The following is a 12,143-nucleotide window of genomic DNA, read 5'->3' on the forward strand; positions in this document are numbered from 1 at the left end:
TGCACTCCCGTTTGTTGCCACGATCGCACTTTGGCATGTCTTCCTATATTGTACTGATGGAAACACACGTTTAGTCGGACTACATTTTATCGTCGTCGTGCAAGATCCATTTACAATTGGTTAGTATAATTACCAGTGTTGTTGATCTCTATAGTTGAACCGGGTTGTGTCGAATCATCCATTTGTCCGACGTCACTAATAGTATCCTCAGTCAAAGTAGCCACGTTACGTGCAATGTTTGCTTCAAATTTCTTGTTTTGACGGGCTAAGATAGCTTGTCTTTCACCAGGCAGAACATGATGTTTACGTCGGAGTGGCTCAGTAGACATATCGGGTGAACCGACATCCTCAGTTTGTGTTGAAGCTGGCATGAAAGGTGTACTGGTGTATTCAGGGATAACCCAGTCGCATGCGTTATCAGAGGATGAATCAGGTTCCGATACATCTGCTGTAGAGTGTACAACCTCAGAGGTATATGTTGGGACCTCCATGGCGATGGACCCCTGATTCAAAGTGCTAGCTTGCAGTGCTCTACGTTTTCTTATGTACTCTAACTTTCCCTCTTTCCGCCTTGGTGTCTGATTATACAACCTAAGCTGTTCATTTTGGTCACCTATAAAATATGAACACAATTAATTTCCAATTGTAGGTTTATGCGTAGATTTATTAATTAAAATTGGACATTTTTCATCACCTCCTGACACATTGGGTATCACATTGTGTCCCTTGTTTCGTTGACGTGCTTCACGACGCTTCCTATTCTTCTCGTTTTTTTGTTCAACGGACATCGCTGCATATCTTTCCCTATCCCTTTTTCGCTTACGCTCCTTAGCATCGAGCATTGGTCCGAGCAATTCATTTTGATCACCTATAATGTAAGTTTGTGTATTAGTGTTCCATACTTATTACGTTTCGACGATGTATGGTCAGTTTGTGTATTGACCTTTACCTCTAATGATATTGCTAGAGATGTCTGTGAATGGTTTGCGATCGACATTATGTCCCATCTGATCTATAACAACAACAGTACCCGAGAAAACATGAGCATAAAAATAATATGCTGCAAGAACTAAGGGTGAAATGATATGACTGCAATAAACCAAGCGGATAGAAGATCAAAAAAGATGCCCTTGGTAATAGAGGTTATAGAAACAAGCATCATAACCGAGAGTAAAGAGATAAGACCTAGAGAGAGGTGATAAGAGAACGATGTTGGTGTCTGTATAAGATAGTGTATTATATTCCAAGTTTGAACTGCATAGATGGATATGGGTGACGCGCTAAGTAATTGTTTTCATAACTCTGGTGATGTGGAATATCTTCCTGTAGCATGCCTAGCTCCTATAGATGGGCTTTGGTATACCGAATGTACATTAAAATTGTTCCGAATTTGATCTGTATATTTGACGTAATTTCACGAGCGAAGTTACGATTTGAATGTCAAAAATGACACAACATTAAACCAATATAATGTTGTAAATGGAAAACGTACGGGCTAAACGATTTGATGTTCCACGTATTCATTGATATGTCCCAGTAGAACAAAATGTTTTACAAATATTGACACATGTAAGTAGCATCAATAACGGTACATGTATTCCATCATAAAATTCAGATTTGCAAAAGTTACAGACTCTATCTACGCCTTTGGTCGTCAAGATATCTAACGGCAAACTGACGATCGTTCCGCGCCACCAAAGCCTTTTGAATTGCTGCAATGAGTGCAACATTTAATCACATGTATACTCAGTTCACAATATAATAATGAAAATAAGTACATAATTTTGATGTAGGTAATTACTTACGTTCAAAATAATGGGTGTTGTGATGGAACGGTTTGAAGTGTATTGTTGTATGGTCAGTTGATTCGAGACACTCTAGAATAGCATATTTAATATTCAATAAGAATCATTATAAAAGAAACAATAGTGAATAATGTGTTAGCAAGGTGTAAACATATGTTGTACCTTGTTTTCTGAACCGCCGAAACATGGTCCCAATTATGATGCTATAATTCTCATTAGCCAACGCCCAACGGAGTGCATTTTTGTTTAGTAAATCGCCCCAAACTTTAATGGTATGTAAAGACCACCTTGTGCCATTGATTTTGTGAAGAATCTATTAGTACTAATAGATTTAACATCATATTGGTAATATATTAATGGAATATACCTAGCATCCATTATAACAATCTTCCTGAATGTACCCCACATTGTGCGATGGATTGTATCCAAGTGGACTACAATAGCCATAATGTCTACAAAAAGCACAATTAAATATGGATTAATACTCAATTTTGTGTAAAGGAATTTTTAATAGGGTTAGTAGATCGATATATTCTTACCAACTAAAGTCCTGTTTGGCAGCTCGGCAATATCATCAAGGTTCAAGAATATATGTTTTGGAAATGGCGGCATTTGAACTGGGACAGTGTATGGCTCTACGACAGTTTGGTGGGTGAAATACAACTCCATGGTACCATTTAGATGTCGAAAATTAAATGCACCCGGATTAAGACCAAACCATACGTTGTGCATCTTGTAGACATGCTTTTCATGGAGCAAACTGTTGAAGTATTTGACTATCTCATACCGAGTTGCAATGGCCTCGATCTTGGCTCCCTAATTTGATTTCAGCACAAAATAGATTGTGGTACGAACATTAGATATAGTTATGTAAATGAAACCTAAAGAGGGGTTGTCTTACATTGATGTCAGACAAAATGTAATGTTGCCTGTCACGATAACGTGGTTCAATAGGGAATTTAACTTCAACTCGAGCGACAATACTATACTTCCGTTGTGCCCCATAAAAATCTTCATCGCTATAGTCGTCGAACAACCTGAAGCTATATTAAACATGCGACTAAATAACGTTCATAAATTTGATAGCGAAATCTTGTGTTAACTATTGTTTATAATATAACTTACACAGGCATCTTGTTTTTCTTGTCCAATGCAACTCTTTCACGGTTCAATACGGCTGGCTCCATCAAAACCTATTATCATTTGACAATAGTTTAAAGTAAATTGTAAAATAGTCCAATGCATTGATGTAGCACGACATAGGAGCAGTGTGGGTTGGTTGGTTGAGCACTTATTTTCGACTGTAGGTGTGACTGTAATTAAGGCTTGTAGTTCACGAGTATGCAGCTCATGCAGAGGTGGATGGCATGCATGATAGCGTATGACGGAGTTGTATTGCCCAGTTGGTGCTCAAGTACGGCGTCTGCAGCTCATACTTCTGTTGAATAGAATTTTATTGATAGCATATGCAGAGTATTAACTTGTTGGTGCTCAAGTATGAATAGAATTTGTATTAACCAGTTGGTGCTCGAGTATGCATGATAGCGTATGCAGAGGTGAATTTTATTGATGCACAAATTTGGTAGTTAGATGGTGGGTTTTTGATGAGGATGAATAGAATCCTTACAAACAAACATGAAGGTTTGGTACAAAAGCTGATTGATAGATTACTTCTGTTGAGTTGCTAACCTACTAAAATGCACCACGTATGCTAATCAAACTGGCATTGTTTCGGCAGCGGCACAACGCCATGCCGATGCGGTTGGCATTGTTACCGCCTCCAGCTACATAGGCAGAGATCATACGGACAGTCGTGGCCTTGAGCTGAGCATGGAGTCAGCAGTCAACACAACAGTGTGCCGGAGTACCCCAGTTCGGCGGACGGGCAGAGGCAAAGGCACGTCAAGTCTTCAATTCTTGCACACAGCCCTTTCAACGGATGCAGATTCTTTTAGCCTGTACAGTAGAGATCAACTGTGTAAAGCTCTACTACGACTACGCTACAGCTGGGGCTTTTGTATGTCGCGGTGGCGGCCAAGCGGTGGCAGGCTGTCATCATCTTCACCATAAATCGAAGATTCAGAGAGGGTTCAGAAGGGGATTCAGTTCAGTGAAGTAAGGTCGCGTTTAGATGAGTTAAACGTATTAAACATCCTGGATTATGCTCTTATACGAATTATGCATTATCTCTCAAGTTACGGTGGAATCTTTCTCCACAACACTTCCTTTCTTCTGAAGTCTGCTTGTATAGGAAAGTTGTATCATATATGTTTCTAGGGGTTAAACATGAATTTACTTGGAGGCACGGAAGAATTTCATGCCTGTGCAGTTCTGAAACTGTGATGTACATAGGATGAAGTAACCCTATCATGCAGTGAGTAGGCCACTGACATTTCACTACTCTGCAGATATTGCGGGATCTAGGAGTCCGTTCAATGAATCTGATGACTAATAACCCTGCGAAATATAGTGGTGTCAAGGGCTATGGATTGAGCATTGCGGGCAGGGTGCCCTTGATTACGCCAATTACCAGTGAGAACTGTAAGTACCTGGAGACTAAAAGAACAAAGATGGGACATATATATGGGTTGGGCAATGCGCTGGCCAACCAACCAAATGGCAGCTAGAGCACAGAAGAGAATCATTAGACCCCCAAGCATGTCTCCATTATTATTCCAGAAATCCAGCTTGGTGGCACAAAAGAGTGATATTATTATTTCCGATCCATCACACCGCATTTTCAGTATACATAGTGAAGGATAATTAAATGGTGTATCCAATCAAAGTATTGTATATAACAATGTTACTCTTCTGCATGTCATCTGATATTTGTATAGCGTCTTATGACAAGGACTGTGACCTCTGTTCTGGATAGTGTGGTTCTATATATAAATGACTGATTAAACATAACAGGAGGGGAAGGATTTGTGCTTTCTTCTGCACTTGTTTGGACTGCACTCTGAACTGGACACGTTATGATGGGGGGTTTAAACTGGGCTTATGAATTTTACCCCTGGTTACATCGATGATTTGTTTCAATCTAATGTGCCTCCTTACATTGTTTTTGCTTAGGTAAGGGCAGAGTTTCTCGCCGCCGATGGCAAAGTGATCTCAACTTCAAGTCATGTTCTTTTAGTTGAGAGCATTCTGGTTGTTGATAAGTACAAGGTAAATTGTGATACATTGCAGTTGTCTATATAGTGTTCATTCTGTGTTGCTCCTCTTTGTTAGGTTCTCAGTCTGTTTTCTCCTTTACAATTTTCAGTTATTTCTTAAAAACTTGGAACCAGACTGCCTGTCACTGAAATGTGGCGAGCTGGGTATGCAAAGTTGCTGCTTTGCTAAAGGTTCCAGCCCCCTTGTTTCTCAGATGCTCCAACCTTGTTATCTTGCACTGTGTACGCGCTAGGTAGGCCCTATACAACTGCCTAGCACCTAGGAAGATTAAACTTAGATTAAACATGAGTTAGCGTCTGCTATTTTATTTTTTATTCATCTTTCTGCTGGGAGCAAGATGAGGAAGTGCCAGTCAGGAGCCATCTTTCAAGGTGGCTAATGAGTAATGAGCCTAATAATGAACGGTTGGTTTCAAGATGGCCAGTAACGATATACACGGATTATACTCCCTCCACTCCAAATCATTAGAGATTTTGGCTTTTCTAGACGGTAGTTTTTTGGGCTATGCACTTAAATATACACAATGGTTAGGTATATAGTAAAATCAGTGTTTCTAACAGTCACTCATTTATTCAGAACTTCTGTTGGTAACACTATATGCTTACTTGTAGTATATATATAATAAATGATTCTTACTGGTAATGTTAATTGTGTAGCATACAAAGCTTTTAGGCAAGAGCATGGTACCCACGTATCTGGAATTATATGGATTTTGTATAGTGTTCCAGATTAGATCCGATCATCCGAGTACTACATTTTACTACAGTATTACTTAATTGTGTCCATGTTTAAAATAATTCCCCTGTGATGGCAACCAGATCTCTTTTTTGTTTTGTTTTCTCTAATGTCATTCCTCAACTTGTCCTTGTGAGAGTACTCATGATCTCATTGTGTTTGCTAGCATATTATAACAGGTCACAGAACTATCAGACAAGGATGGCGACTTACGAGCCCAAGAACATTCTCATCACCGGTGCTGCTGGTTTTATTGCATCGCATGTCACCAACTGTCTGGTTAGGAACTACCCGCACTACAAGATTGTTGTCCTCGACAAGCTCGATTACTGCTCCAGCCTAAAGAACCTCAACCCCTCACGGGCTTCACCAAATTTGAAGTTTGTCAAGGGTGACATTGCAAGTGCTGATCTGGTGAACCACCTTCTGGTCACAGAGTCGATTGACACCATCATGCACTTTGTTGCTCAGACTCATGTAGATAATTCATTTGGCAATTCATTTGAGTTCACAAAAAATAATATATATGGTACCCACGTCCTTCTTGAGGCTTGCAAGGTCACTGGCCAGATCAGGAGGTTTATTCATGTCAGTACTGATGAGGTCTATGGAGAAACTGATGAAGATGCTGTGGTTGGTAATCATGAGGCCTCACAGCTGCTTCCAACAAATCCGTATTCAGCTACAAAAGCTGGGGCTGAAATGCTTGTGATGGCATATGGAAGATCTTATGGTCTTCCTGTGATAACCACTCGGGGCAACAACGTGTATGGGCCAAATCAGTTCCCTGAGAAACTTATTCCCAAATTCATTCTTTTGGCCATGAGAGGTCTGCCTCTTCCAATTCATGGAGATGGTTCCAATGTCAGGAGCTACCTATATTGTGAGGATGTGGCTGAAGCTTTTGAGGTTGTTCTTCACAAAGGGGAGGTTGGACATGTGTATAATATTGGTACTGTGAAGGAGAGGAGGGTGATTGATGTGGCCAAAGACATTTGCAGGCTCTTTGGCTTGGATACTGAAAAAGTAATCATGTTTGTTGAGAACAGGCCCTTCAATGACCAGAGGTACTTCTTGGATGATCAGAAGCTTAAGAGACTGGGATGGGCAGAGCGCACACCATGGGAAGAGGGCTTGAAGAAGACAATCGAGTGGTACACCACCAATCCTGATTACTGGGGAGATGTCACTGGTGCTTTGCTCCCTCACCCAAGGATGTTGATGATTCCTGGAGTTGAAAGGCATAACTGGACTGAGGATATCAAATCTCTGACTTCTTCACCAGCTGAAGCTAGCACAACAGCTCCTGCAACCAGTGCCAAAAGGACCACTGCTGCCCCTCAAAAGCCTTTGTACAAGTTCTTAATCTATGGCAGGACTGGATGGATTGGTGGCCTCCTTGGGAAGATTTGTGACAAGCAAGGGATACCATATGAATATGGGAAAGGACGCTTGGAGGAGCGCTCTCAGCTGTTGGAGGACATTAGAAATGTGAAGCCAACTCAAGTTTTTAATGCTGCCGGAGTCACTGGGAGACCAAATGTTGATTGGTGTGAGACCCATAAACAGGACACCATCCGCACCAATGTTGTAGGCATATTGAATCTTGCTGATGTCTGTCGCGAGCAGGGTCTGCTAATGATTAATTATGCTACAGGTTGTATATTTGAGTATGATGCCAAGCACCCCGAAGGGTCTGGTATTGGCTTTAAAGAGGAAGACACACCCAACTTTACGGGTTCCTTTTATTCCAAAACAAAAGCAATGGTAAGTTCGGGATGTTCTTTTTTTGTCAAGCATTTTTCTTTTACTTCATTATGCCTGAAGCTAATTTCTGTGCTGTTCATCATGGTGCAGGTGGAAGAGCTGTTGAAGGAGTATGATAATGTCTGTACTCTTAGGGTCAGGATGCCTATATCATCAGATCTAAACAATCCTCGTAACTTCATCACAAAGATAGCTCGTTACGACAAGGTGGTGAACATTCCCAACAGCATGACAATTTTGGATGAGCTTCTGCCCATCTCCATTGAGATGGCAAAACGGGACTGCAGGGGCATATGGAACTTCACCAACCCTGGCGTTGTCAGCCACAATGAGATTCTGGAGATGTACAAGAAATACATCAATCCTGATTTTAAGTGGACCAACTTCACACTCGAAGAGCAATCCAAGGTCATAGTCGCACCTAGAAGCAACAATGAGATGGATGCGTCGAAATTGAAGGCCGAGTTCTCTCAACTGATGTCCATCAAGGATTCTTTGATCAAATATGTCTGTGAGGTAATTAATTTCCTTCGACACACACATACTTCTCATTACACAAGTATCAGTTGTCTAACTTGGTTCGTTGGTGTACCCTTTACCTAAAACATTGCTTGTTGATATTATCGGGATGGTCTCAATTTTACAAGAACTAAGCTGATTGTAGATGATAGTGCTAAATTTCTAGATGCAGTTTAACTCATTGATGGTAGTCCTGTTGAAAGTTTCCTTTCTTCTGTACATAGAGCCAATCTGGTTTGTGATTGAACTGGTGCACATGTTTACTTGCAACCTTGTTGGATTCTATATGACATTTCTTTTTTTTTACTTTGCATTACATAGCTTGAGATGGACAATCAATATCCTTGGTTCTCAGTTACTGGTATTTGGTGGAGATGCCTCTGCTTATCTAAGGAGCAGATTGTTACAATTATATGAATTTAAAATGTTTCCTTGTTTTGCTTAATTGGTCTATATATTAAAAAGACCAATAATTGGACCAGGCAACAGATCACCATAGATATGATCACAGGGCCATACAAACTCATTCGACGGTGTGAAGTGACTGCAATTCTTATACTGTACGAGCTGCCAAGGTGATTTCATTCTTATTATTTAACACACTAATTACAATTGATTTAGTTTCCCTTCGACGAACATTGATTCTACTACCAATCCGTCAGAATGCTTGCACGTTTTAATTTTCATTTATTTAATTGCATGTAGGCTGCTGGCTCGATTCTAGCGCATGAGATGGTGCATGCTTACCTCCTACTTACAGGTATTCTGGTTGTGCTTGTTTATCTTCATCTGCAACTTCCACTTCATTCTTCGATACCATTATATGTTTGCAGTACAACAATATTTACTATCTTAATGTCTTTTTTGGGGGTAGGATACTGAACCCTGAGTCCAGAGGTTGAAGAAGGTAACTGTCAGGTTCTAGCTCATCTTTGGCTTGAGTCAGAAATCACATTAGGTTCTGGTAGCATGGCAACAACCTCAGATGCGTCGTCATCATCTTCTACATCTTCCTCAATGAAAAGGGTGCAAAGACGGAATTCGAAAAAAAGACTTGGCGAGTTCTTCAAGCACCAAATCGAAACAGATTCTTCTGTGGCTTATGGAGATGGGTTTCGAGCACTACACGTTGTAAGCATGTGGTCGACCCTATTCGACTGCTTGCATCTGTCAATTCTGATCGCAGTGGCGCAACTATAAGACGAGTGGTTAAATTTAAGATTAGAAAAGTTAAACGAACTATAAATTAGGACAGTGCACTTGCTTCTTGTTTCTGGTTCCACGTTATTACGGTAAATTTGGACTTAACGGATCAACCGTGCACATCTACAGGTTGAAGTTATAGATACTGCTCTTCTTGCTCTCATTGAAACTGAGGAATCTGGTAGTGGTGAATTTTATTGAAGCAGAAATTTGATAGTTAGATGGTGTTATCTATTTGAGCAGTAAATGGTGTTTGTTCTTGTACGTAATGGCAGATCCAAAATCCAAGGAAGAGAAGCATGTGATAAAGAGAATTGTGAACGGATGCAACTCACCGTACACAAATCATAATATTAGCTAAGCCTTACCAATATCATTACATAAATAGCATCAACCTCTGTATACAGGAAGTATGCATATAAACTTTACACCACCCCAATAAATACCCGAAATACACACAAGTTGGGAATATTATACTATAGAAAAGCCAAAGTGACCAATAATTAGGAACACAGGGAGTAGATAATAACGTTAATAACAAAAATCACCTCACATGGTGCAGGATAGATACAGTAGTTTTACATGTTATAGTATTAAGAAAAATCGTTTTAAGAAATAAATGGAATCAAAAATAAAATTAACAATAGCATAATATTGTGTGAACTGGGAGCACTTTAATGCTTAACACATGTATAAATTAGTGAATAGTGAACAGATCAATGTATTACGTATTCCTATTTATGAAAGCACTAAAAACTCAATCAGTAAAATTAAACAAAGCCAACCAGCAGACAGCTTGATACCTTCACCGCAAGGGGGCACACGAGTGGTGATGTGGAGAACCTTAGTAGGGATCCTGACAAGTCTCTTAACCCTCAAATGCTTGTCCTTGGCTCCCTTTACCAAATCCGCACAATCTGAAAAGTATCAGTAATCGCACAAATTTGTCACTTCAATAATTCATTGAAAATAACTATGCAACGGCAGTCCAATACTCTGGTGTAGCTTGCATCATAGCCAATGAACAAATGCATAATAATCAGAACAATAGTTTTAGTATCAAAAGCTGTTAAATTTAGCAGAATATAGATGCAATTAGCAAGACCAATTGGACAAAATTCTAATCCGTAAATTCAGATCAAGAGCAGGACAACTTGTAATGAAACCGCTAACAGAAGGCACCACAAAGGTATGAGCAGGTGCTTACTAAACTGAGATAGACAACAAATATGTAGAAACGGAGATTGGCATACCATATTAAAAAGAAATATGCAGTGAAGTAACTCACATAGATCAGCACCTATTTGTTTCAATATTAACCTCCCTGTCTATAACAGTACTTTATGTTACAACTAAATGAGGGTTAATGTCAAATATCTGTTAAGTATTGTTCAGTACTTCTAGTTTTTAGTGGCTATTATTCTTCAGGATCAGATCAGCCGGGGAGTCGCAACAAGTGTTTTGGTGCTATTATTCTTCAGGATCAGATCAGCCGAGGTTGGGAGGATGCAATAAATCTGCTTGGTAAGCTGGTTGAGGAACTGCTGCTGTTCAGGTGACAGGGCAATTCCAGCAGACTGCGGAGCTGGTCGTCCAACATCAACGCAGTTTGCCGGTTTAACCAGGATTTGTCCTGCACTCATTACAGTCCTCTCCACTGCATCCCCTACCTCTTCTACTAATGTCTCAATAACCTGATGGGTCGATTCCTACTCTCTTTCCTTGTCTTCCACCAACCTTGCCTTCTGTAATTGTCTTCTTGAGTAAACCATCAGCTGCAGGGTAGCCTGGGATGAACTAAAATGAGGCGGCTTTAGTGAATCAAGGTCTGGAAGGCCCTTTTCAATTAAGCCATCAGGTCCATAGATTACACAGGAACCCATCACTACGAGTTGCTTTCATTGTTCTGTTTCTCATAGCTTTATCAAGTATATACAGTTATCAAGTTAGTTTCATGCCACTAATCTGTAATTTACATATGTCAGCTATGTACAGTATAGCTGTTGTCAGCTATGTACAGTATATCTGATGAGCATAGTATTCTGCAAGAAAATTAATATAACTAATAATAATAAGAGCTACTCCGCTATATGATCTCATGTTCTTTTAGTTGAGAGCATTCTGGTTGTTGATAATTACAAGGTAAATTGTGATACATTGCAGTTGTCTATATAGTGTTCATTCTGTGTTGCTCCTCTTTGTTAGGTTCTCAGTCTGCTATTTTATTTTTTATTCATCTTTCTGCTGGGAGCAAGATGAGGAAGTGCCAGTCAGGAGCATAAGGCAGGCTGTGGCTGGCAGAATAAACTTATTTTCTGCGCAATGAAAAGCATACAAGGGAGCACACAAATATTTGATTTCATGCAGATTGCATGAGAAGTCTAGAATGGGAAGTGTGGAACACACCTGAGAAGCACGGGGAGGCGTGGAGGTTGATGACCCCATCTGAGGAGCCATGGAGGTGAAGGAGAAGGGATTGGTTGAGGGTGGGGGGGGGTTGTGGTGGTTAATGGTATTTCTGTGGTTTCCTTAAATAAAATTCGTTTTGGTCATAATAATTACCATGAGTGGAACAAATAAATACATAGACCTGTTTCTTTGTCATATTCAGAGCTGGGACTATCTGTTTGTAAAGGGAATTGGTTTCTTGCATTTATAGCAACTGTATTGCTCAATCTCAAATGCTGCAAGCAAGAAGAGAGCTTGGACATGGAAATTATCCTGGGTGGAGTAGCTTCTATCAGCAAAATGTCCAGGTAACCCACCCTTCTGCACTTAGCATGCCTGCAATCACATGTTGTTTTTGTACAGACTTATTCCCAAGCTGCTAATAAGAGCTACTCCGCTATATGATCTCATGTTCTTTTAGTTGAGAGCATTCTGGTTGTTGATAATTACAAGGTAAATTGTGATACATTGCAGTTGTCTATATAGTGT

General features: G+C 40.0%; 2 protein-coding genes across 2 annotated transcripts; one reads left to right on the top strand and one right to left on the bottom strand.

Annotated features, from left to right (window-relative positions):
• Window positions 1-1,635: 1,635 nt before the first annotated feature.
• LOC103651298 (uncharacterized) lies at window positions 1,636-2,630 on the bottom strand. Its single transcript, XM_008676918.1, has 5 exons — window positions 2,345-2,630; window positions 2,173-2,257; window positions 1,968-2,092; window positions 1,806-1,877; window positions 1,636-1,712 (listed from the first exon to the last, which is right to left on the bottom strand). Exons 1-5 carry the CDS (start codon window positions 2,535-2,537, stop codon window positions 1,636-1,638), a joined length of 552 nt encoding a protein of 183 aa, XP_008675140.1. The 5' UTR covers window positions 2,538-2,630.
• A 2,948-nt stretch (window positions 2,631-5,578) lies between these two features.
• LOC118473163 (trifunctional UDP-glucose 4,6-dehydratase/UDP-4-keto-6-deoxy-D-glucose 3,5-epimerase/UDP-4-keto-L-rhamnose-reductase RHM1-like) lies at window positions 5,579-10,888 on the top strand. The gene is made up of 5 exons (XM_035961894.1): window positions 5,579-7,484; window positions 7,575-8,000; window positions 8,709-8,763; window positions 10,635-10,761; window positions 10,855-10,888. The coding sequence occupies exons 1-5, from the start codon at window positions 5,790-5,792 to the stop codon at window positions 10,886-10,888; spliced, it is 2,337 nt and encodes a 778-aa protein (XP_035817787.1). The 5' UTR covers window positions 5,579-5,789.
• Window positions 10,889-12,143: the final 1,255 nt, after the last annotated feature.

Source organism: Zea mays, chromosome 1 (assembly GCF_902167145.1).
Source record: "Zea mays cultivar B73 chromosome 1, Zm-B73-REFERENCE-NAM-5.0, whole genome shotgun sequence".
In the NCBI taxonomy this organism is placed as follows: Eukaryota; Viridiplantae; Streptophyta; class Magnoliopsida; order Poales; family Poaceae; genus Zea; species Zea mays.